Here is a 24,995-nt window from a genome sequence, read left to right on the forward strand (position 1 = left end):
GACTCAAATACAATCCCTCACACTAAGCATGCTTGTAGCGACAGTGGAGAGGAAAAACTCCCTTTTAACAGGAAGAAACCTCCAGCAGAGCCAGACATACAATAAACTAAATTATTAAATATATAAAAAATATGAATAAAAAAAAATAAATTCTAAATATCTAAAATTTGAAAACTAGAAGCTGGAGCCATTAAATAACAAGAGTTCTTTGGACCAAACAAAATCGTTTATTATAGCTTGATCTATGAAAAACATTATATTCATGTATTTGAATTTGGACAGCTATATCTTATATAGATTCTTTTGTTGCTCTCTATCAAATGCATCACAACTCCTACACTTTAAGGCTGCCTCTACTTTTCTTTTAAACTTAACTGAATGATTTGGTGCTCATCATATTGTCGTTTTTTTTCACTTTTAATCATTTCGTATCTGACCTTAATTTTAGGTTCAACCGTGCAGTTAACCAACAGCAAAAATCCATAAAAAAATAATAAATGGAAAAACAAGGAAAGAGAAAAAAGATGCTGAATGTTGCTCAACAAATGAGCGAAAAAGGTGATCAAAATACCTTTGCCTATTAGTATACATTAAGTTTTACATTACCTCTGCAGTTTTTTTGCTGTAGGATTAAGTTATAATAGCTTTAGCCAAAAGCCAAAGCTTGATTATTATTAAACATTTACAACATAAAATGTTATACATTTTTTTTTAAATATTCTTTTCCACTGTATGGGAGCTGTCATAGCTGATACAGATAACCTACCAAAACTATGATCAGTGCTGCTCTCTGAAAACTGAACCAAAAAAGTCTGTTCCTGTACGCCAGATAAGGGCCAAGTCTATGTGCCACACTGCTACTAAATCTTGGTATCCATTTTTTAGCTAATAATAAACAAACATTATTGATAATCCCTCTTACTTTTGGAGATAAGCACCATTTCTCCCTTGACGCTGCAGGCATCAGCAGATGTTGATGCTGGTTATCTGCGTTTCCAGAAATCTAAAAAATATTTGATGTTTATCTGCAGGAAAATTTACTATGAACCATTTAAACTACTTGAGAAAATAGCATCTGATTTTTAAAATTAACTTTTATTTAAAAAACAAATAGAAATATAATTATTTTTTACCTTACATCACATTCTGATTTCAAAAGAGCTTTATTGAATTTTCAAATTAAATAAACATGTTATACCAAATGCTTTTTTCTGTAATGTATAATATAAAATTATAGATTTAGATTTGAAGTTTTCTCCTATTGTCACTTTGATTCAGGGTTGACCCTCTTAAAAACCAAAAAAAAAAACATTGGTTAATTGCAGAATCAAACGGGATCTAGAATAGATAGTTTTAAAAGCCCAGTAAACAGTGCTGTGGCTATTCGAGGGCTCAGCTGGAGCCGGGCCACCGGTTAGGACTCTGCCCAGGGCCCTGTAAAGGCTTTGGCCTTCTCTGAATGTTGTTGACTTAGTGAGCTGTTTTTAGCAGCTGTTCTACATCCCCTGTCTGTCTTCATGTTTGCTTTCATTTGCAGTGCCATGTCAGACACGATGATAATGGATGCAATAGCTTCCCACCTGGTGCTCCCTAACCGTCTGACCGTTCCCTTGGTGGCAGATCTGCATGTGGCGCAGCTTCGCTCCCCGCTGCCAAGGGTAACAATCTCTCATTAAACTGTAGTTTCTTCCTCCAGAAACCTCCACTGCCTTTATTTTGCCAACTTGCTCCTATTTTAGGGAGTTGTTCGTATCCATCTGCTGGAAGCTGAAGACCTTGCAGCCAAGGATACTGTCATCAAGGGGCTGATTGATGGGAAGTCTGACCCATATGCTGTGCTGCGCGTAGGAACACAGATCTTTACCTCTCACCATGTGGACAGCAACCTGAACCCGCAGTGGAGGGAGATGTATGAGGTAAATGAAATGCACCTGAAGCTGGAGTAAAAAAAGCAGAGCAGGAGACCTACGAGTTTGCTTTGATATCGAGTCCAGCTCCTCCTCCTTGTTTGTGTGCCAACAAGTCTGGCTTCATGTTGGATTCCTTGCTTTGTCAGGATTGAACCCAAGTCTTTAATAGTGAATAACACTCTCATTGTCACAAAGATAAACACCTCTGTGGAGATTTGAATCTCCTCGTTTTGTAACAGGAAGCAGGTGTTTGTGAGATAAGAAGCTGCTTGTTCTGTTGCTCAGGCAAAACTGAAGCCTTCTTGTCATTGTGATGTGTTTTATGCCATTTGCAACTTTTTCTATATCTGTGTTCTTGTTATTGGTTTGATGTTTGTGCTTCGGTGTACCTGTGTGTGTGTGTTTGTGTGAATCATCAGGTTATTGTCCATGAAGTACCTGGTCAGGAGTTGGAAGTGGAAGTGTTTGACAAAGACCCAGACCAGGATGACTTCCTGGGGAGGTAGCTCACTCATTCTCACTCATTTTCTCTTTAGTTTGTTTTCCTTTATGCCTCTCATATCATTTCCATTACTGCTTTTACTAAACAAGACCATGCTTTTGCTAAAAAAAAAATATATATATATATATGTATATTTTAAATTTGTATTCTGCCATATTTCTGTTATATTTTTGTTTTTGGCTTTGTCTTAGGGCCAAGATCGATCTGGATATCGTGAAAAAGGCCAGGATTGTGGATGATGTAAGCTTTTCTACTATAAGGAATAATTCAGACCCATAGTAGACAGTTAATGCATTATCTTACTCTTAAAAAAATATCTCGAGTCACACTGCAGTAATCCTGTTATCATGTGACAGCAGAGACACCATGTGCTTCCTTGTGATCTCACCACCTTTAGGCTTTTTAGAGGATATAAAAAGCCTCCTGAGAGCAACTTGTTTTTAATGAGCCTTCTGACTCTTGTTTTCAGTGGTTTAATCTGAGAGACGTCTCTTCCGGCAGCATCCACTTGCGGCTGGAGTGGCTCTCTCTGCTGTCCTCTGCTGACAGACTAAGTGAGGTGAGGATTCATGCATTACTGTATATTTAATCTTTAGGAAAATGAGTTCATAATAGTCTAAAATGTAACTGTTTTCCCCCCCACCCCCACCCCCAAGGTGGTTCAAAAAAATCAGAACTTGACAGCCAAGTCAGCGGATCCCCCATCTGCAGCCATCCTCGCCTTCTATCTTGACCAAGCCTATGCGCTGCCTGTGAGAATTCTCTATCTCTACTTCCTTCATTTTTATGTAAACTGAATCTCTGTCATTTCACCAAATCTGATGCATTCCCAACTTTACAGCTTAGGAAAGGAAACAAGGATCCAAGCCCAATGGTGCAGATTACAGTTCAGGATGCTACTAAAGAAAGCAAGGTGAAGTTTTAAAATTCTCAGTCCCTTGCAAATGATTTTGTCCTGTTTTTGGCTTTTTTATACTTTGTCACGACATGCTTCAGCATTTTATTGAGGTTTTATATAGAATAAATGAATAGTATTAATTTTGAAAGAGAAGAAAACTTTTTCTTTCTATATAAATGTATGAAAACTAAGGTGTGCACTTGTATACAGGCGCCTGTCAAATCTGATACCCCTAAATAAAACCCAGTGCAAGCAGTTACTTTCAGACACCTCCCCTCAACAGAATCCAGCTTTGTGTAAATTAATTTATGCATAAATCAAACTATTTGGGAAAGATCTCAGAGGTTTAATAGAGAGGGGAAATTGACAAACAGCATCATGAACACCAAGGAACACAGAAGACAGGTCAGGAAGTTGTGGAACCCTTAAACCTGGGTTTTATTATAAAATAATTTCTCCAGCTCATAAAATCTCCCTGAGGTTTTGTTACTCTTCAAGTAAAACTGAGAGTAAAGCACAAGTGCAAAAAAACAAAAAACGATGCATGGTCACTGAAACTGACCAGACACACAAAGAGAGCATTATCCAGAGAAGAAGCTGGTGACCTGTGATCACTCTAGAGGAGTTCATAAAGAATACTCCTGAAATCCGACCCTTGTTAAAGGGTAGGATGTAAAAAGCCTTTGTTAGAGAAGGTCATAAGACATCCTGTTTACAGTTTTCTTTAAAACATCTGGACAAAACAGGAAGAATAAGGAAGATGGAGGTCTGATCAAATAAGTCCAAAAAGGGCAAAATCGTACAATATCAATTCCTTCATAGAAACATGGCTGTGGCATCATCAAGCTGTGGGGATGTCTATAAGGTGTGTTGGTAAACTCCTATATGTGAATGTTTGGTCTGCATAGATGACTGGATAGATATACAGTTTCAGGGCCCAAAAGGAAACTAAATCAGGGGTTGAGAGATAAAGAATACTTGATAATAGGTACCAGAAATGTAAGTTAGAGTTAGAATGGAGTCAGCTTAGTTAAAGGAAAAACCAGCAAAGAGCAACCAGACAACCAGCTAAACAACTAGAAAAAACAACTAAAATAAAGGGGGAAGAGTGGAGAAAGGCAAGGCAACAGGTGGAAGTGACCAGAAAGGAGGAAGAGCTGACAGCGGTGATGGGAGCGATAGCTGAGGGAGACGAGTGAATAAATGGGGAAGCAGAGAGACTACACAGAAGACACAGAGATGGGAAACAAAAAACAACTATAAAACCCATAAGAGCACGAATAATTCTATAAAAACAGAGCAAATTAGATAAATCAAAAGACTAATCATAAGACAGATTAACCTTTGAGGAAATATGTATCATATGATGGAGAAGACTAGAACTGAGATCAATTAAAAAACAAGGAAGTGGTGAAAACATGAAAACAAATTAAAACCACAGGGTGACACCTGATTATGACATATATAATTTCATTGTGGCCGATTTCTTTTTTTTTAAACTTCTCAGTTGAGATTAACCTATTTAAACTGATCTACATAATCTAAGATCAAATTCTTTTGTAAGCGATTTGTCTCCCTAATTACTCCCTAGTCACAAGCATCAATGTATCTTGTTGGAAGGGATAAATCAACAGAACCTGGTGTATAACTGTGAAGTGAAAGGTCAATTATTCATCATTGCACATAATACGGGAAAAAAAGCGGTGGTGGCAGCATCATGCTGTGGGCACATTTTTCTTTAATAGTGACAGGTTATCTTCTAGAGTTGATAAGAAGAGTGTGGGAGCTAAATAAGAGAACAATGCTGTAGTGGTGCACCTTCCAGCAGGACAACTACGTGAAATAACAACCAGAGCTGCAATGCAGGGAATTAGATCAAAGCAACCTCATGTATTAAAATGACCCAGTCAAAGTCTAAAATAATTCAAGAGCTTTCAAAACATTTTCAACATGCGACCTAAGTTTTTGCTATGTTGCAATGAAGAATAGGCAGAAGTAAAGCCGTTACAATAACATCCTTAACAGCTGGTGAGTTATTACCTCAGCGAGGTTGTACTTGTAAAACTAAAACATGAATTTGTTTTATTTGATGACACGACTAGCCACTTTGTGTTGATCTTTTAAATAAAATCTTGAAAAAAAAATATTAATTGTTCCTTTTAATGTGACTAAACGTGGAAAACATAATGCGACTTGAATACTTTGCAATGCATTTTTACTATTTTTGTTTCATGGAGGCAAATTTTGGGTCTGAATTTTTCCTTTATGGGTCGGCAGATCTGTTACGGCACTAACAGCCCTGTTTGGGAGGACGCTTTCACTTTCTTCATTCAAGATCCTCGCAAACAAGATATTGAAATTCAGGTACCGTAAGTCAATTTTAGAGATGTGTAGTCTCCTTCTTGTCTCCTCTGGTCTATTAACTGCACTTGGTTCTATTAAGCTCTGATAAATCATATTCTGGGGATGTTTTCAATCAGGTGAAGGATGATGACCGCTCCTCTACATTAGGCAGCTTGACTATTCCTCTGAGCCGTATTCTGGAGAGCCATGAACTCACCTTGGACCAGTGGTTCCAGCTGGAGAAATCAGGCTCAGCCAGTCGCCTTTATGCCAAAATTGTGCTGAGGGTTAGTATTTTATGCAAAGACTTTTTTCCCCCGCTTATATCAATGTATTTAAAAGCACACATAAAAATTTTTAACTGGAAGCCCCCATAAAAGAGACTTGAAAATGTTTATTTCACCAGCAGTGTTTTTAGCGGCTGAAATAAAATGCTGTTTTCTGTTTCCTAATAGATTTTGTGGCTAAGCGATGAGGCCTCTCCAACAACTCCATCTCCACCCTCTTCAGGATCAGGATCAGGATTGGGGCAGGAAGAAACCAGTTCAAACCAGAACTCTACAGGGCCCGGCGGGCTAACTAAACCTCAGCCATCCCGACCACAGAACACCACCCCTGACCCAGAGTTTGCAACTGAGGTAAGAAGATACGTTTTTTCTGCAGACATTTAAAGCTTAACCAGACCGAGGTAACGGTGTCTGTGGTCCATCTGATGTATGCAGGGAGTGTTACGAATCCATCTGGTGGAGGCCCAAAACCTGATAGCCAAGGACAACTTCATGGGGGGCATGGTGAAAGGCAAGAGTGACCCTTACGTCAAAATCCGCGTTGCTGGTATAACATTCCGCAGCCACACCATCAAGGAGAACCTCAATCCTGTCTGGAATGAACTTTATGAGGTTTTTTGATTTGTTTTGCTTTAAAAATCATTTACGTTATAAATTCCATAACATCATAATGTTCTATGTTGTATTTTTGTGCGTTTAGGTGATTTTGACCCAACTTCCAGGTCAGGAAATCCAATTTGAGCTGTTTGATAAGGACATTGATCAGGATGACTTCCTTGGAAGGTAGACCCATCTGGTTCGCTTTGATGTTTTAAGTCATTCTGAAATGGATAATAATGTTTTGATTGGATCCCTTGTTTGCAGGTTTAAACTTAACCTAAGAGACATCATCAGCGCCCAGTTTGTTGACACGGTGTGTGAACTTAACCTGACATATTTAGCCCACATAAGTATTTATATTGACAAGTACTCACAAGAACCTTTTACACAAAAGTCTAATTAATTATTTATTAGAGTTTCGGCTGATAGACCAACACAAAGTTGCACGTAATTTAAAAGTAGAGGAAAATAAAAAACGATTTTTAACCAGAAATAAAACAACAAAGAAACTGTATGGCCTTTTTTAATGTGATACCTGGATACTAGTATCCAGAAGTAACCAATTTATGTGCTCACAGTTAATGTTCTCCAAGAAACCTTGAAAGGTTTTTTTTTAAAGTAAAATTAAGTTTGAACAAACTTAGCACAGGTCAGGGTTAAGCTACTGAGAAGTTTCAAGAGGAGTCAGAAAATCAATCAAAAGTATTATAACAACCTTTGAAAATCTAACAGTGTCAAGACTCAGAACAGAGGACCCAGAATTTGAAGCAGACAGATAGGTGGGATTCACAAAAGTGTTTATTGTTATTTGTGGACTCAGCAATTCAGCGGCTAGTGCATCAAAGGACGGAATCTCTGTAGAGGGGAAAACGCAGGTTAGTGACCACATAAATCTGACTGAGGCGATCACGGGCATGTGAGTGACTAGACTAGTTTTAGAGTTCAATCTTAGCCCAGAAGAAAGAGTGGAATCCACCCGGATGGCTGCCAACAGCATGCGGCAAACATCGCCCAGGGAGTTCCACGAGCAGCCTTGAAGACTGTTGAACTGGCTGATGAGCAGATCCAAGCAGAGGAAGGCAGGACTTTCCGAACACGAAACAAAAGCCAGTGTTGAAGAGGTTAACAGAAATCCAGGCCAGAAGATCAGAGACCCAAACAGGTACCGAGGGGAAATCCAAGACGAAGTCAGGAGGCAGAACCAGGTTCAGTCCACAGGCAGAAACCAGCAGGAGTCCAGAGACAGGTCAAGCAAACAAATCCATTGAAGGAACAGGCAGGCTCAAAGGTCCGAAGACAAAATGGATCAGAATGAGGCAATCAGAACACAAACAGATACGCTAAAGAACTCTCACCGAAGACTCGAATAATCTGGCACTGATGACTGGGAGCAAGCAATAGAGACTAGAGGAGGTGACACAGCTGAACAGTGATGAGAAACTGGGTGGAGCTAGACAGGTGAATGGAATGAACCATTAAGCCAGTCATCAATGCCAAGATCATGACTCAGAGAACATTTTCAGTCTTTCATCCCAACAGTATAGCACAGCTATAAACCTCCCGAGACATGGCAATTCTCCTCAAATGATAAGCCTTGAAAAGCAAAACACATACCACAGATGCAGTGGTGGGGATCTGCTGCCTCCTGTGATCATTAGATGAGTGGTATAGTACTTCCTGGAAAGATTGTCTGTCCATCACAGGGAAATTCATGGTTTCCAGCTTATTTAAATAAACTTACACCAAGCATCCCGCTGAACCAGAGGTGGGCATTTATCATGTGGTTAATTGTTGTCGGGAAAAAAACTAATTGTGATAAGAATTTCAATTTATAGTGGCAACTCTAAATTCTAATTGGTGGCTATATTGTATGAATCTACATTTTGACTATTTTCTTCACCATTGGCTCCATGGGCCCATTATTAAATATCAGTACTTTTATTTTAATAACTTAATACTGTTGCTGTGTGCAAATTAATGATATGAATCACACATCTTTATGTCATTGTCTATTCTAAAGACGAGTATGTGCTCTTTTAACAGCAATATTTGCGGAGCTTTTCCTCAATGAAACATGGTGGTGGTAGCATTGTGATGTGGGAATCAACAGGGGCTCAGAAGCTCCTCATAATTTAAGGTTCAATAAGTTTAGGTGACTACAAGTGAGGGTCTAACAAGGAGATTTGTTAGATGCTCCAACAGACCTCTGACCGCTTTAGAGGTTCACCTTTTAGTAGAACAGCATCATAATAACCAATCAGTTTTATTTGACATCGTCATCATACATTAGAACAAACCTAGTCTTTTTAAATTTAAGCCATTCCTAAGGAGTAGCTTTTAGCTCTGAGGGAGAATGTTAAGTGTTTTTTTACACATGAACCCAGACTGACATCACTTCAGTATTATCGGGATCTTGCATCTTTTCAAGGACGTGAATGTCCTGCTGTAGCTCAGCACTCCACTATAGATTGGGTTAAAGTAATATGTTAGAATGGTCCATTTAAAACCCAGATCTTAATCCAGTTGAGATTCTGTCGAAAGACTGGAAAATGGATCCTTACAGACCATCTTTGTGCATTTTGACTGAGCTCAGTCCTTTTTACAGAAAAGAATGGGAGATTTTTGTTCTAAATGCACGCTGCTTTTGTTGGTCTATCACAGAGCATCCCGAAAGAATTTTTATTTCACGAAATAAATAGAAAAAATTGGAAGTTAATCTCATTTTGGTGCCTCTCTTCTTCTAGTGGTACACTCTAAATGATGTGAAATCAGGTCGTGTTCACCTGGTGATGGAGTGGCTTTCCAGAGTGACTGACCTACAAAGACTGGATCAGGTAAGACACTTACTGTCTCATTTTCAAAAGATACAAAAAGGCACGATGCTTTGCTTGTTAATTTGGTTTCCATGGTATAGAAAACATCAGCAGGAAGTGTTATGATGCTTTCAAAAGATCATCCTTTAGAGGATATAAACAGAAGTAAAGAGCAAGCTTCTCTTTTTCAGGCACTTCACATTAGCTGCTGTGTTTATGTCCCTATTTATACTTAGTTCAAAGCGAACTTTAACCACATATGTTCCGTTGCACATTTACATCCCTTTCCTGTTTCTTGCAGGTATTACAGTATCAGTCCCAACAGTCGTACCAAAACAAGGTTGTGCCATCAGCAGCCGTGTTGTTTGTGTATGTGGAGCGTGCCCACGGCCTGTCGGTGAGCCTGGAGTCTTTGGAGGGTTTAGCTCTTCTTTAAAAAGCAGCCAAAACATCTGAGATTCTGCTGCAAGTTTCTATAATACCTAATACTTTTTGTGGGTTTTTAGCTTAAGAAGAATGGAAAAGAGCCGAAAGCTGGAGTAGAGGTTACGCTTAAGAATGTTTCACACAAAACCAAGGTAGGATAACCTTTACTTTGAGCATGTATGACCAAGAAAACAAGGAGGAATGATGTGAAAATGTTTTTTGGTTCTCCTCAAAGATTTGTGAGCGATCCACATCTCCTCGATGGGATGAGGCATTTCATTTTTTGGTTCGTGACCCCAGAGATGAAACCCTCACAGTAAAGGTGAGAGATAACTATAAAATGAACTAAACAATGTCAGGCAGATTGTTCCTTTAGTTATTGATGCAATGTTTCAAAAATATGTAATCAAAGTTTGAATAATTTTAGTTCCTTTATTTTCAAGCTTTCTCACAGCTGGGGTCAGAGCCTGGGGTCCCTGACCGTCCATCTGAAAGAGGTGTTGACTGAGCCCGGCTTAGTGCGGGACCAGTGGTTCAGTCTGGATGGAGCGCTGCCAGAGAGTCAGATACTGCTTAGAGTCAATCTCAAGGTACCACAGAAGCTTTTTTCCTTTACTGCTCTGATGCTTAAACAACATTAAATAATCTGGTTCTCATTAAAGGGGAAGACTGTTTTTTTTTTTACATTGGTCCCTTGATTTAACGTCCTTACATCATGTTCTGCTCACCCATATTAGTTTTGTGTCATTTGGAGCTGGTCCGAAGATATTCGGTTTTGTAATTCAAGTAACGTCTTACTATTGGCAAGGAGTTGAAGGCACAAACTAAAAGGTTCATAATTTATCATTTATGGTATGCCAGCATTCATAACATGTAGGCGAATTACTGTCCCCCAGACATCCGCGGTTAAATTTTTTATATCTATATATTTTTTAAATGAAGCGGCGCATGTATGATGTCATCCACGTGCGCCGGCTACCGTTCATTCTTCCTGTCCTCTGAACTGCTTCTAGTTTTACAATGGAATTGAACGATTCAGATTAGCTCGCCGAATGAAGGGGTAGAGCGTAGCCGCCTGTGGCCCGGGCTGCCTGTCACAACTCTAGTCTGGCGTGCGGATGATGTCATACACGCAACGCTTTGTTTTAAAAAAAATAGAAATATAAAAAATATGACCGCGGATGTCTGGGGGACAGTGATTCGCCTACATGTTATGAATGCTGGCGTACCATAAAGAATAAATTATGAACAGTTTAGTTTGTGCCTTCAACCTATTGCCCATAGGAAGACGTTACTTTGATATAACAAAACAGAATATCTTCAGAACAGCTCCAAAATACACAAAACTAATATGGGGAGTAGAACATGATCTAATAACCTATAATCAAGGGGCCAATGTAAAAAAAACCGGTGTTTCCATTTAAATAAAAACTTGAAAAATGTAGAGGCTTCCATATTGCTCTAAGGGTAATAGATCCATCTAGAGGAAATCACTGGGAAATGAATATCGATTGACCAAAATGAATATCAGGTAATAATGGAATCAAAATATGGAGATACTAAAAAATTACTTTACATATTGGATAAATCTGAGATTTTTTTTTTTTTTTTTTTTTATGATTTAAATAACTCTTAAAAATGCAACAGAAAGCTCTTCTTAAGAAGGTCCAGAAAAACTCTGGTCCATAATAGTTAGAAATGACTGAATTCTGTTTTCACCCACAGTTTACACTCAGCTGCAGTTATCCAAGAACTGCGGTAAATACTCACTGTATTCACTGTATATGCCATGGTTAGCTCCTTCTAGCTGAAGCACCAGTAGTTTAGTATTTCTACAATAACAGTCTAACAGTTAATTGCCCAGTGCAATGAACTGTATTGTGGATATGTACCTCATAACTGTTTGCTACAGACTGATTATTTTTTTCCTCCCAACCAATTTCTTCCAACTTATGTCCTAACAAATGCAGTAGATTGTCAAAAGAATTAGGTCACATCTCAAAATTACTTAAATCAGATGCTCTGATTACTTCCATGGCTACAGGTTAGATTTTAGCACCTGGTAATGGGATGCTGTTTGAGCAATAAAAATGTGATTTTATAATAATGTAGAGCAGTTAGGAGGTTGGTTCCTCCTAATGATGGGTCTGGGTTGGGCAGTTTTCAGAAGAACAGTGCCTGCTATAGATTAAGAATGGGAAGTCACCCAAATATGTAAAACTGCATGCATGAGTTGGAACATGGTGTAGTTTGTCGAATTATGTAGCTGTGTTTCTGTGTGTTGAACTGTTGAAGAACTGCTGTCAAGAAGAAACATTCCTCTCATGGTGACTCACTGAGCTGCCAAGTGTTGCTTTTATGTTTTGCTTACTATTTACCAGTCAGAATTGAGGGATCAACCTAGGCTGTATTTGCAAATGGATAAGTTGGAAAGAATTGGATTCCGTTTAGATTAATGCAAACTGGATCAATTGCAGTGTAAAGTACTTTTGGTTGACATTGTCTATAACTTGGTTTAATTTAAATGAAATGAAAAAAATTTGAAGCTTGAATTAATAATTTTTTTCTTTCACAGATATTGGACAGTCAGTTAGCCGTGTGTCCCAGCGCAGGTGGGGATGGTAGCGTAGAACAGGTCATTCCCAAATGGGATCCTCTGCATCTCGATCTGAAGCACAGAACTGGATTTTCCATGTAAGTCAAACGGTTTTTTTCCTTCTTATTTATTCCAAAGTCGGTCCTTGGCTTAGCTTCCTTTGGTAACAGGGAGAATGTGTTTTTAAAAGCAGAAATCTTCTTTTCTTAGCGTCGCTGAGAATGCAAACTCAGCTGGACAAGTAAAGCTTACCATCGGCTACTCTGCAGAAGAAAGCAGGCTTTTCATCATCATTCACTCCTGCAGGTTTTTATATTGATTGATCACCTTTTTATCATATTTTCCATTAGAACATTTGGTTGCATAAAGCAATGGGATCTCTTTACATGTGCAGAGCCCTGGCAGCCTGCTCCAAGGATGGCGCTGACCCATATGTTTCTTTTGTCCTGCTGCCCGACAAGAAGGCCACAACCAAAAGAAGAACCACCACCAAGAAGAGAGACCTCAACCCAGAGTTCAATGAGAGGTCATTTAAATAAAGAAAAAATAACTAGTAGAGTTAGAAGTTGCTTCTCTCATATTTTTCTATCCACCTACAGGTTTGACTTTGATTTTACTCTGGAGGAGTCCATGCAGAAAAGACTGGATTTGTCCGTGAAGCACAGCAGCTCCTTCATGAGCCGAGAGAAGGAGGTGATTGGCAAGGTAATTTTTGAGCAGCTGTAGTTAATTAGTTGTTTTTGCTGTACTATGGCGATTATAACACCATTATTTTTGCTTCCTTTCATTTTACTCAGTTGCAGCTTGATCTGGACCAAATCGACCTCAAGGCTGGCGTCACACAATGGTAAAGATTCAGAAAATTTTAAGCTAATAAACAAAATATTTCAATCATCACTTAATGATAATTAATTATTCACATTAATTTATACAACGTCCAAGTTATTTAAATTTAGAATCCTTGTTGGATAAGTTGTATTTCTTCGTTCGGCATTTAAACTCACATTTTCTCTTATATTTTATTTTTTTAGGTATGATCTAGTTGCAGAAAGCAACTAGAAGAATCCCATATCCAGTACCATTGAACATAAGCCTTGTGTCGCTTCTGTTATCTGTGATTTCATGCTTTTGTAATTCAGCTTAGATGAAATATTCCACCATCACTGAAACAAAATAAAGTAATTTGTGCCTCACGGAAACACAATCCAGCAGTATTTCTAGGAAGAAAAAGACACGTAGCTCATGAATCCCATAGCCTTGAATTGTTGGTCTCTTCTACATGGACAACTCTCTTCTAGAGTTAGACATCTGATAATAATGCAACCATGTTGCACGATACTCCTGTGATATATGTGATGGAAGACATGCACAAGTCCTTTCTATTTTTTCTTTTTTTTTAAAGGCCTTATACTTTAGGGAAAAAACTGTGTTTTAACGATTTACAACCTACAGTACAACTCACCTGAGAGATTTTGTTAAATGCTATATTTTAGTCTTAAAGAAATTCCAAATATTATTTTATTTATATATGATTATATTATTGCCTTAAGTATTACAAAGCTGTGCACAATTTGTCAATGTTTATGTGTTCAAGATGAAGTTTTATATGTTCTTAATGTTACTTTTTCTAAATCAGAGTATTACAAACCTTTAGGTCCTCCAAAACAGAGACGTGATACTGTAAGCTGAGTCTAAATCACTGTGCTTTTAGACCACCCTTTATACAGTGCTGGTGTTACATCAATCAACGCTTCTCTGTGTGCTTAAGTGTTTATTGTGCTCTTGCTTTCAGTGATGTCTGTTTTTTTTAAGCTGCTCAAGTAAGGGACATAAAGAGTTAATTCATGGAGTTTGACAGAGGATTATCGTACTGCCTTTGAACTTTGGGATTGTGCTTTAGCATACTTGGTACATATCATTGTGCATCTGCTAAATTTGTTGAATAAAGTTTGCACTCATAAATCAAACCAATTGTCCCAATTCTGTTTTTTTTAAACTCAGAATACTCAGTATGTTCCATAAAGGTGTTCAAAAAATGAAAAAATAAGTAATCAAGACAATCAAAAGTACTGTAATGATGACATTTTGCTGTGAAACTGCCTCATTATGCAATTAAGATTAAGACATTAAGAATGTGAGTAAAGATCCTTAGAGGAAACCTCAAAAAAAAAGGGGAAAAAAATTCCTTCCATCCAGTTAAGAACTGTGTACTATTTAGTGTTTACATACATTTTTACTGTGCTGAAATCACAATGGTGGTTTATTTGGTTTGTTTTTTGTGAAAATTAGTTATAACAAGTTGGAGGATATTTTCTAATTGGTGATTTTGGAAAACAATATCGTTTCTGGGTATCAAGGAAGCTAAAAATTTGTTTAATTGCAGGGGTGGGTAGGGTATCCAAAGCATTTACTTGAGTATGAGTTGCGCTGCTTTAATGGAGAACCTAGAGAGTCACTGAAAAAGAAAACCAGCCATTTAAAATGTAACATTTAAAGCCATTTTAAAAATCATGTTCTAATTCCACATTTTAAATCAAATTATTAAAGAGGAATGGTAAAATGTATTTATTAATCCCTTATAGAATCAGTTAAACTGTTCACAGTTGCTCCTCAGATGTAACCAGCTCCCTCATTGGTCATTCTAACAAAGTGAAGCAGTCTTACCAAAGAGAGAGTTTAACTGCTTTTCATGGTGTTCTAGGACCAGAAGAGTCAGGGAAAAAGTAAATGGAACAGGTAAAGTAAAAAAATTTCAAGAATGATTCCCAGGTTGAAAAAGCATTGAAAATACTTTTCAAATTTGAAATGGCTGATTTATTTCTCAGTGACCCTCTAGGTCCTTCATACTCAAGTAAAAGTCATCCCGGATGTAATCCAGAAGTATTATTCAAGAGTAAAAAACTACTTCACTAAATGGCTACTCAAATGTTGAGTTTCTATTGCCTATTTACATCTGATTTAAATTCAGGTATGATGTAATAAGACAATACATTTATGTGCAGTTTTTAAAAAATATTTTAAAGTATAAAATAAAATGTTAAAAATATATCTAACATGATGAAAAAAATAACACATCTGAGCAAAAGACCGTTTTTCACCGTTTTTCAAATATTTCTTTAGGAGAAGCTAACAGCACCCTTTTTTTATTATTATTTCCTTTATTTAAACCAATAAAAAAAGAACATACAAAAAAGAACAATTCATTTTGCTATCAAAAATCTTCTCTCATCAGTGACCTGGTAAAGAGGGCACCAAGAGCATAGTTATAACAGTATACACACCAACACAAAATAATAAAAACATTTTAAAAAAATCTACACTAGGTAATGCATAAATGTAACGAAAGATGAAGAGTGTATAGCTAAAATATCTACCATCTACTTTATTCTTACCTGATCTGAAAATAGCTCAAGTTACTTGTAGCTTGTAGAGTAACCAGAAATTTTACTCAAGAGCAGTGATACATTTTTTACATTAAGTAAAAGTACAAGCTTTGGTGAGTACTGCTCCTAAAAGTACATTTTTTTCCAAAAGTTACTCAAGTAAATGTAACTAGTTACTACCCACCTCTGTTTAATGGAAGAAATAAAAACAACTTTAGATAAAATTCATCTTTGGTTTTGTTGTCGTATCATGCTCCTGCCACGAGATGGCAGCAAATTGTTGTCAAACCCTAATTTTTTTTTTTACATCCAGCTGCACGTTTAGCGGCTCAGCATACAGATGTGAAGGGCGGAGACGAAAACGCCGAATGATTGACACCTCTTAAGCCAATAGGAACACAATTAAGGCGGGGCTTAATAAGAAACCCGACCCTTTGAGTGGATGCGACGGCAAACAGCTTAATCAGGATCACACAACAATAATGAATGGAAACGCAGCGTAGCCAAGAAAAGTTGAGCAGCTTGAAAAAACTTATTGTCGGTTAGTACGGAAGAAATTTAGCTATCGTTCGGAGGAAGGAGTTATGGATTGGCCGGTTGGATCTTTTATTTTATTTTGGAAAAGAAAGATGATTTTTTGTTTCAAGTATTGATTAAAAAAAACAGCTTGATACACGATAAATGGCACTTTTTTAATGTCCAAAAAAGCGGATTATGTGGAACAACTGCTGGAGTAATATTTAGCCTCGCTGTGGATTATTACCAACAGAAAGATAAAAAAAAAAACAAAGAAGTTTGGACGTTTCAGGTTGACAGGAGAGTAAAACGTCTGTGGAGGTTAAAAATGGGAAATGTGGAGAGTGCTGACGGGCAGTCGGAGATGAAGCATCATATCATGCCTCTGAAGGTGCCCATGCCTGACCCCACCGAGCTGGAGGAGAAGTTTGCCATTGTTTTGGTAAGTCAGAAAAAACAAACAAAAACAAAAAACAAATCCAGCCTAAATCTTCTTTTCTAAACATTTCTGACCGCATCTGTTGAACTCTTCCTCACAGACTGAGCGATCCAAACTGAAAGTTATTCATTGCTGATTTAAAGCATTGTTTGTTTTAATGCAAAAGTGTCTTTATGATCCATCATTAAATGAACAGACTTGTGCTGCTGCCCCCGCCCCCCCCTCCTTTTTCTTCTTTCCAGTGGGTCCTTTTGTCTCCCCCAAAAGTCAGAAAGGCTGAAATGGTAAAATCAGCCTCCTGAGAAGCATATCAGGGTTTATATATATTTATATATGTATGTCCTGCAGCTGATATAGCACATCAATGGGTTTGCTTTGGTTTTCTTGGTGAATCTTATTTGAAAGCAACATTTTCTGAATTCCCCCCAAACTCCCACACCCCACCACTTGGTCCCCTCCCCAGTTTTTTCCTCCTTCTCTCTGCTGCTGCCTCCTGAGTGCTTTCTTATAATGAACACACACAAACACGCCCCCCCACACTCACACAGACACACAAAAGCCACTTCTTTCACCTTTCAACACAGTAAAACACAGGATGACAGACTGAGAGTGCCATGTTAAGCACAGATCTTTGTGATTTATGTAGAAAAAGAGTCGTAGATCTCAAGCTTTGACTGTTTATAACCAATATACATTTCCGTCTCACTAATATATGCTGCAAGAGTTGCACTTGCAACTTTCAAGGTTTGGGGTTTTGCATTTATTTTGGACTTAAGCAGTTTTTTTTTTCACCTCAAAGCATTGAAACTTGGATTTTGAAGGAAATGAAAACGCACCCTGCAAAAAATTTTAATCTAAGTCATTTTTTCTTCAAATAAGGGCATTTTGTCTTGAATCGAGGAGGCAAGTGAGACACTTTGCCAATGGAAAAAGACAATTTACATTTAAAATAAGAATAAATTATCTTATTTTAAGAGTAAAAATCCTCACTCCCTTGGCAAATCGTCTTATTTAACTCAAATTAAGGGTAAATGCACTCAATTTAAGATTTTTTTTTATTGTTTCTAGATCGTTTTTGCAGTGCATCTTGATGTTAAAATCTTTATTTCATTTTCAGAATCAGAATCAAGTTTATTGCCAAGTTCCAAGGAATTTGACTTGGTGCTGGTGGTGCAGTTATAGTTTCTAAACCCTTGTTATGGTAAAGTTGGAACAGAACTGGTGTTGGTTACAGTCATTTATTTGGGCGTTGATGTCAAAACACTTACAGCTGTATACAGTTAAAGCTGGCCAGCTTTCAGACATAATCCTCTGCCTGGAAGCTCATAAGAAATCATAATGAAACTATGAGTTTTATTTAGTGATTTCAATAAATCGCCCCTGTCTCACTAACTTGTGACACGTGTCTTTGTTTTATTTTCCAAGGAGCTTCAGTGATTCGATGCATTTTCCTCCCTTACAAAAAAATGTCACTTTAAGGATCCATGTTATTTTGAGACATATGATCGACCTGTATTTAAGGATTTTTTTCCCCCTGATCTCAGACAGTAAAAGGAAAAAAAAAGTTCATGTGTCTTCTGATGCCGAGACAACACCCGCTGTGTGTTTATTTATCATGTAACGTGGCAATTTGTCTTGACTGCTCATTTCAGGCTCCTCATTCATCCTGGCCACGCCCCGGCCGCCACTTTCAGATATTTCTAAGGTTTAATAGAACGTCAGGCTCCAAAAAGAAAAAGAAAAAAAAGCTTGATGCATAAATCAGGTTAGTGCTTATTCGGATGGAAGCCCTGACTTCTAGCATCCAAGAAATCAAACTCTCTGCAGCAAGAATTCAGCTGCAGAGTCTCAGCTATGAGATAATTATAGACTGCACTGTACTTCACTATTACAACATCTTAGGTCATGTGCTTCACATGCAGATTACTCCTACGAGGAGGGGAATTTACAGTGAGATACTTTAATGAATCAACTATTCTATCAAGTACATTTTTCTGAGAGAAGTAGTTCCATCCACATTCATCCAAAGTGAATCAGAGCAGCCATGTAGCCGTCTGACTGCTCTGCAACGCAGGGAAAAAAATCCCTGTTATTACGTTCAGCCGTGCAAAGAGGCTGATGATTTCTACGCGTGAGCAGTAGACTCAACATTTCGAGTTGTGAGCTGTGAGTGGGAAAAGTTTTTCACCCTGCTGAACCCCGCCCCAATCTACCCAGTAATAGCTCCAGATTTCCTTTAGTTTGTGGGAAAAAGAAACATGGCTGTATGTTTTAGAGCTTATCAGCCAAAATGCCCCCCTCCCTGCCCTGTTGCCTACTGTTTGATGATAAACGTACATCAAAAGCCTCGAGTATAGAGGGATGTTCTGGCTACTTTGCAAGGCCTTGTTTCAGTTATTTAGTTTCAGACGGGGAAAAAAAGTCTCGCTATAGATTCTCATATTAGGAAAAAGGATTTGACTAGGACATTCCAACACATGGACGGGCTTTGGCCTAAGCTGTGGCTGTACTTCTGAGGGTTTAGTTCTGCTTGAAGGTGAACCTCTCATCCATTATTACGTTCATTTGACGACCAACAGGTTTTCTTCCAGGATTGTCTTTTATTTTGGTGCTTCCATCATGCCGTCGACTCCGATCCCATCAAATAAAAAAACCTCCTCACTCTGCCACCTTAAGGGCAGATTATACTTCTGTAACCGCACACATCAAATGTCGCTTGCATCTGGTTGCGAACCAGTTTTGCTGGTATGCTTCTGCAAAGTCGGTCTGGAATTTCTAGGGACTAGCAGCAGTTTCCTGCCAAAGCGCTAGGGCAAGCCTATTCGAGATCTTGCGAGAACTTTGTCAGATGGTCACGAGAACTTCTTCGTAGGCGCCGGCGTGAGTGTTTATTTTCCAAAACAACATGTCTGATGCATCGCACAAGTGGTTTTACTTCCGAACCTCCTTGATCAACCTTTCGTCATGGTTTTCCATTGTTGTTATTACTCCTCGGTTTTTAAAAATGGCGTGCCCCGGCACCGAATCGAGAAGGACGACCGCACAGACAGCTGGAAAGGCATACCGAGGACCAATCACAGCTGCTTTTTGTCTGTGCACTTTCGCTTGAGGTCTGCACGGGTTTGCAACTGTCTGACGTGTAGTCAGGATTTCTTTGAGTTGCACGACGACAGTTGCAGAGCCTCTGTACAGGGGGGCAAGGTCACTCGCAGAGACAGATTTGACGGTTGCAGAGGCTATGCACTAGAAGTATAAATTGGCCCTTGGTTGGTCATTTTTCGTGGCCTTCTTCACATTGGGAATGTCATTCAGGTCAAAAGGTTTAGCTCCACTTGTTAAATGTTTGCTGTGTAGAAGGGGTGTCCCAATCCGATGATGATATCAGAATATCAGCCTCAAAATGATGAACATTGGAATATATCAACCTGCTTCTCTGTGACTTTAAAAAGCTCATATAATCTACAGTTAGAAATATCACTCAATCAAGCCTTTTCTTTCATTCCACATAAATAAGTGATTAAAGTAGGTATGATTCATGCTAGTGTTGTATCGGGTCAATATAGGTTGATATAGAAAGCTCTAACATCTGTATCGCATCAGAAATTACCGTTTTATATCAGGACACCCCTGCTGTGTCCCCAGGTGGACCTCTTTGCTTCTTGAGTCAGATCTGAGCTCCTATCTGCTCTGTGACGTTTGGTGCAGACGGATGTGTCTCTGCTTCTTCACGTTGGGGCTTCCCCCTCCTCTCCGGCACGGCGCGCCCCCGTCCCACTGGACTAACAGCAGCCCATGATGATGTCATAGGTGCAGCAGCGTTGTAATATCTCTCCTCTAACGACTTTAACAGGGCTGCTCAGCAGTGGATGGTGGAAGGCAGTGGAGGAGGGGCCAGACCCCCTGAGTTAGCAAATATGCCCGCTTCATGTGGTCTGCTAATAAAATGCTCGGTTCGCTCTAAACAGCCACATGTGCTAAATGCATTGACTCCTGCCTTCTCTTTTGTGCTGCTTTGACTTCATCCTTTGTGGATGGAAACTGGATTTTTTTTCCTCCCTTTTCAGGGGAAATAGTTTCTATCATTGTGGTTTGTTTACTTCTCAATAAGAAGTCGTCTCTTGCCTCTTCTGCTTACATCGAATGTCCCCCTGGCTGAGCTTTATATCAGCGTCTTAACCTACCTGAAAAGATTTCCTTGCAGATGTCTGACTTTAGATGAATTTCTGTTTGTGTAAAAGGAAGTTTTGTCTTTAATGATGGTTGGCCCTGCTTTCCAACTTCCCCCTTACTGTTCTTCAATCATTCTTCTTTTTTTCCATGTGATAGTGTTTCATTAAAGTGGTTTTAGACGAGAGACTTTTTCAAAGACTAACTGATCACCGATCTGCTGCTGCATTCCTGCGGCTCAGTTTCAGCTGAGGCCACATTAAACTGCAGAGGAAAGATTTTCTTTGAACTGGTGTTTTTCCTACTGTTCCTGGTCATAATGACTTTACCATAAGTGCACATTTTTAGGAGTTTTCCACAGGAGCAGCGCTGGTGATTTGATTCTTTTTTTTCTTCTCCTCGATTGCACTGGAAACCAAGCGAATAAGTTTGTCTGACTGGACTCCATTTTTAGATCTCTGTCACAGAGTTGCATCATGTAGTTATGGGGTGTTTTCTGCATTACTGTACAGATTTAATTGTGGGAAATCTACCAAAGGAGAGGTTGTGTGAGTTGTGTCAGATTCTGCTGACGGTGTGGCTCTGGCTCAGTCTGACAACACTGATTCTTTACGGCTTCGGTCTGAGGAAAACCGAGATGCTTCTGAAGTGGAACTAATGCCTTCAAGCTGTGCAAAAAAAAAAAGAAGCTGCAATCCCAAATCATTTTATTTGCAAAACGGTGGTTGCACTTTTTCACTGATTTAAGTTTACATAGTTAAATGAGAAACATTTCTCCTGTAAACTGGGTTGTTTTTATTTGCAACACATTGCAAAATTATTCTTACACCTTCTTATTCTTAGAAGGTTTCGGTTTTAGTCTTATCACAACCCCACACCTCACTGGGTTTAATTGGGAATTTCTGTAAAAGACTAAGACAAAGTGAAGCAGATAGAAAATAATTCAAAAAATGCAAACAAAATCTAAAAGGTGAGCCCCTTATAGGTTGCTGAATCACCCCGTTTTTATGGTCCTTCATTCTAATTATATTTTTTCAAGCTAAATCATTTTCTAAATTTATTTTTTATCCGTTTTTCAATCTGTTTTAGATCTGATCTTTGACTGGACCTTTCTATTGCTCTGATTTGAAGTGTAGAACAGTTTTTACAGCCTTGAACACTTTTCCTTCCAGAATCCATTTCCCTCTAAGTTAGGGATGCACTAATTGACTTTTTCTACCTTTTAATCTCCATTACTTTTGATCTTTTGATATCTGCAGATCCTGATATTTTCCAATACAGAACTGTGTTTGGTTTAGAGTCATTATCATCATTACTGTTTATTTATCTAAGAGGCTGTCATAAACTTTTCTACAATCAACCATAAAACGTGTCAGTGTACACATGTATATCCCAAAAGACGACTGGAGATTACTATGAGGTCAGAAAAGGGAGTCATAAAAACAGTAAATCTTGTTAATGGGACAAATTTACATTTACATTTACAAATTCCATCCTGAAAAACCAATATGTGACGTTTAGGGTTTAAGTTGACTAAACTAAAGGGGTAAACTTTTATCCAATATCTACAGATATTAATATGACATTAGTGCATCTCTCCTGTAGATTCTAAACAGCTTTCCTGTCATTGCGAAAGAAAAGTCTCCCCACAGCATGATGCAGCCACTATAAAGCTTTACAGTAGGGGTCATAGGAGCTATCTGGTACACACACAGTTCTGCATGTAGGCTGAAAAGATAAACCTTCATCTTATCTGACTAAGTCCCTTTCTTATAGATTCTTGCTAGAATCTGCCAAAAGGATTGAGAAACTGTAAGGAGAGGTTTGGCTTTATGCTCCATCTTTAAAGACTCAGGATTGATCTGTGATCATTTATATTCAAAGTTTATGATATTGTTTAATAACCTAACGATGCCATAACTTTTCATTGTCTCTCTAGTGCGTTTCATGATCTCTGTGATGCTTTTGTTTCCTATTTTTCTCTAATAAACCCCTTGGAGCTTTTTTAAGATGGATTATTGATTAAATAACACACTCGTAGACTCAATTAAACTATTAGTTAAGATGGTGTTTGCACTGGATTTTATTGGGGAGTGTCGAAGTAAGTGAACCTGAATACATTCATAGCCCACAGTTTTTAAACTTTTATCTGTTAAAAGAAATAGAAAATTAAAGGAGTATTATTTGAGTTCCCATATAGTCCCTTGTTCACATATAGTATTAATCTATACATTGCATTTTGTTAATAAACCATCGAAAGGCTTTTAAAGGGGTAATGATACTTCAGTGGTTTAGGAGGAAGACCATCATAGGGGTTGAGTGCACACAGTTGATTTGTTTTCCAAGCAGACAGGGGGATGGGGGGGCACTATAGCAGGATGGTCCACCTGATGCTCTCTAGCCTCAGGCCATACTATTCTTAAGTCTGAGATGGCTTATCAATAGTTATAGTGCCATACTACTTGTTTATCTATTATTTGCTTTCTTTTTTGGCTTCCTTTTTCATGTTGGAAATCAAAGGTTGGTCATCACTGCACAATATAAAAGCATTCCTTCTGTCTGTATATAAAAAGTCTTAAAGTGAGAGTTGATTCTAACACAGGTCCAGGCCAGCTGTTTACCCCGTCTTCCTGTGTTTAGGCCAAGAGAACCAGCTGTTGCTTGTAGATTCAACACTTTCCTTGCAGCAAGTTTATCATTACAACATTTCTTTTTTTTATATATATATTTATTATTTCCTGCACCGAGTTTTGTGTTTGAATCATTAGAAGGTGTCAGGGTCTCTCTTTTACAAAATAGAAATATTTTCCATTTTATGCATTTGCTTTACTCTGTGTGTGCAGCTGAGTGTGTCAGTGGGGGGGTTTGCAGCAAGCGGCTCCAATGCAGCTGCATCAGGGCTGCATGTCGGAGAAGTGGTTTCCTCTTCGGTACAATGGGGACTCTGTCAGTCGGTGTTGTTTTTAGAAAGGGGGCCTCACCCCCCTGTGCCCTTTGTGCAGCCACACTTCTTTTTTCTCTTTATTTTTTTCTCACATGAACCGCTGGACAGCAGCTGGATGGCCTATATGTACTTTAAGAAGCCTTCACTTTCTGTTCCCAATGACTTCTGCTTCTGTTTTTATTAAATGACACAACTAAATGAAATCATACTTAGAAAAAGGGGAGCACATTTTTAGAGAAATGTGACTGGTGAAGTCATTGGTGAATTTTTGCCTGGTGATGATTTCTATCATGGTTTTTGTTCCTCCTTATTTTATAATCATTTCTTCACTACAAATTCCTCTAAATGGAAACCTTATTATTCATCTGCAGTCCTCAGTCTTTTTAACCGGACAGCGCGCTGACATGCCTGACCAGCATGAATTAATGTGGCATTCATGTACCTGCATTCCCAACATTCTCAGCACATATCCTCTGTTTGCCAGAGGCTTCCTCGAGGCTCCTCTGAATGATCAGAGAACAAGCGGCTAACATGGACCCTGTGTGGGTAACCATATGCTCTCCTTTATCGAACTTGGAAGCTCACTTTCTTTGTTTTTCATTCAGTAAAAAATCTTAGTAGGACTTTGATGTGTAATTCCAAATGATTTGGTCTTAATCAGGTCAAAGTATACAAAGCCACATCTATTATTCACTCATTTTTTTATTGAGCAAAGATGAAACTAAAGTAGAAAACTTTTATGACAAATTAGCTACTTCCCTTAAAAGTCCCTGGAAATTCTTGGAAATAATAATAATCTAAAAGCACAAAAATTTAGAAAAGTATTTTTTTGGTAAACTTTCAAAATGACATTCGTCCCAGTTCTACAGAATTTTTCTGCATTTTATTCAGTTACATCATTTTTTTTGTTGGCTCTGTTTTTAGCTTATTTTCTTTTCATTTATAGAAAATTAGAAAATTAGATTTTTAAGACCTCAGAGGATTGTGGAATTGGGAACTCCCATCTTCTAATACATATCAGGTTCTCTGTGCTTCTTAAAGTGTAACTCACCCCATTAAAAGCATAACCCCGCCCCCTTGAAAAATGTAAACTATACTACTAAAACGTTGATGCCAACAAACCTAGAGGGGCGGAGCTAAATGTGGCGATAAGCGATGGGGGTTAAACAGG

General features: G+C 38.3%; 2 protein-coding genes across 7 annotated transcripts in view; both read left to right on the plus strand.

The window, feature by feature from the left end:
- The window catches only part of esyt1 (extended synaptotagmin-like protein 1), an 18,684-nt gene extending 5,116 nt beyond the window's left edge, over window positions 1–13,568 (plus strand). Inside the window, exons 8-31 of the mRNA XM_015386535.1 lie at window positions 1,538–1,658; window positions 1,740–1,916; window positions 2,330–2,412; window positions 2,604–2,652; window positions 2,882–2,971; window positions 3,069–3,164; window positions 3,254–3,325; window positions 5,588–5,674; window positions 5,791–5,940; window positions 6,109–6,291; window positions 6,376–6,552; window positions 6,641–6,723; window positions 6,805–6,853; window positions 9,285–9,374; window positions 9,655–9,750; window positions 9,860–9,931; window positions 10,015–10,101; window positions 10,223–10,369; window positions 12,355–12,473; window positions 12,586–12,681; window positions 12,770–12,901; window positions 12,975–13,080; window positions 13,173–13,222; window positions 13,407–13,568. Coding sequence (XP_015242021.1) covers window positions 1,538–1,658; window positions 1,740–1,916; window positions 2,330–2,412; window positions 2,604–2,652; window positions 2,882–2,971; window positions 3,069–3,164; window positions 3,254–3,325; window positions 5,588–5,674; window positions 5,791–5,940; window positions 6,109–6,291; window positions 6,376–6,552; window positions 6,641–6,723; window positions 6,805–6,853; window positions 9,285–9,374; window positions 9,655–9,750; window positions 9,860–9,931; window positions 10,015–10,101; window positions 10,223–10,369; window positions 12,355–12,473; window positions 12,586–12,681; window positions 12,770–12,901; window positions 12,975–13,080; window positions 13,173–13,222; window positions 13,407–13,434 — 2,440 coding nt within the window. The 3' untranslated portion in view covers window positions 13,435–13,568. The remainder of the gene's footprint in view (window positions 1–1,537; window positions 1,659–1,739; window positions 1,917–2,329; window positions 2,413–2,603; window positions 2,653–2,881; window positions 2,972–3,068; window positions 3,165–3,253; window positions 3,326–5,587; window positions 5,675–5,790; window positions 5,941–6,108; window positions 6,292–6,375; window positions 6,553–6,640; window positions 6,724–6,804; window positions 6,854–9,284; window positions 9,375–9,654; window positions 9,751–9,859; window positions 9,932–10,014; window positions 10,102–10,222; window positions 10,370–12,354; window positions 12,474–12,585; window positions 12,682–12,769; window positions 12,902–12,974; window positions 13,081–13,172; window positions 13,223–13,406) is intronic.
- A 2,664-nt stretch (window positions 13,569–16,232) lies between these two features.
- Window positions 16,233–24,995, plus strand: part of fmnl3 (formin like 3) — a 44,987-nt gene continuing 36,224 nt past the window's right edge. For 5 of the 6 annotated variants that reach the window (XM_015386167.1, XM_015386158.1, XM_015386182.1 and 2 more), the window contains exon 1: window positions 16,233–16,716. In XM_015386167.1, coding sequence (XP_015241653.1) covers window positions 16,603–16,716 — 114 coding nt within the window. In that variant the 5' untranslated portion in view covers window positions 16,233–16,602. Of the gene's footprint in view, window positions 16,717–19,686; window positions 19,694–24,995 lie in introns of those variants that run through there. The other variant, XM_015386189.1, reaches the window with a different exon arrangement.

Source organism: Cyprinodon variegatus, unplaced genomic scaffold (genome assembly GCF_000732505.1).
Source record: "Cyprinodon variegatus isolate N-32 unplaced genomic scaffold, C_variegatus-1.0 Scaffold16, whole genome shotgun sequence".
NCBI classification, from domain to species: Eukaryota; Metazoa; Chordata; class Actinopteri; order Cyprinodontiformes; family Cyprinodontidae; genus Cyprinodon; species Cyprinodon variegatus.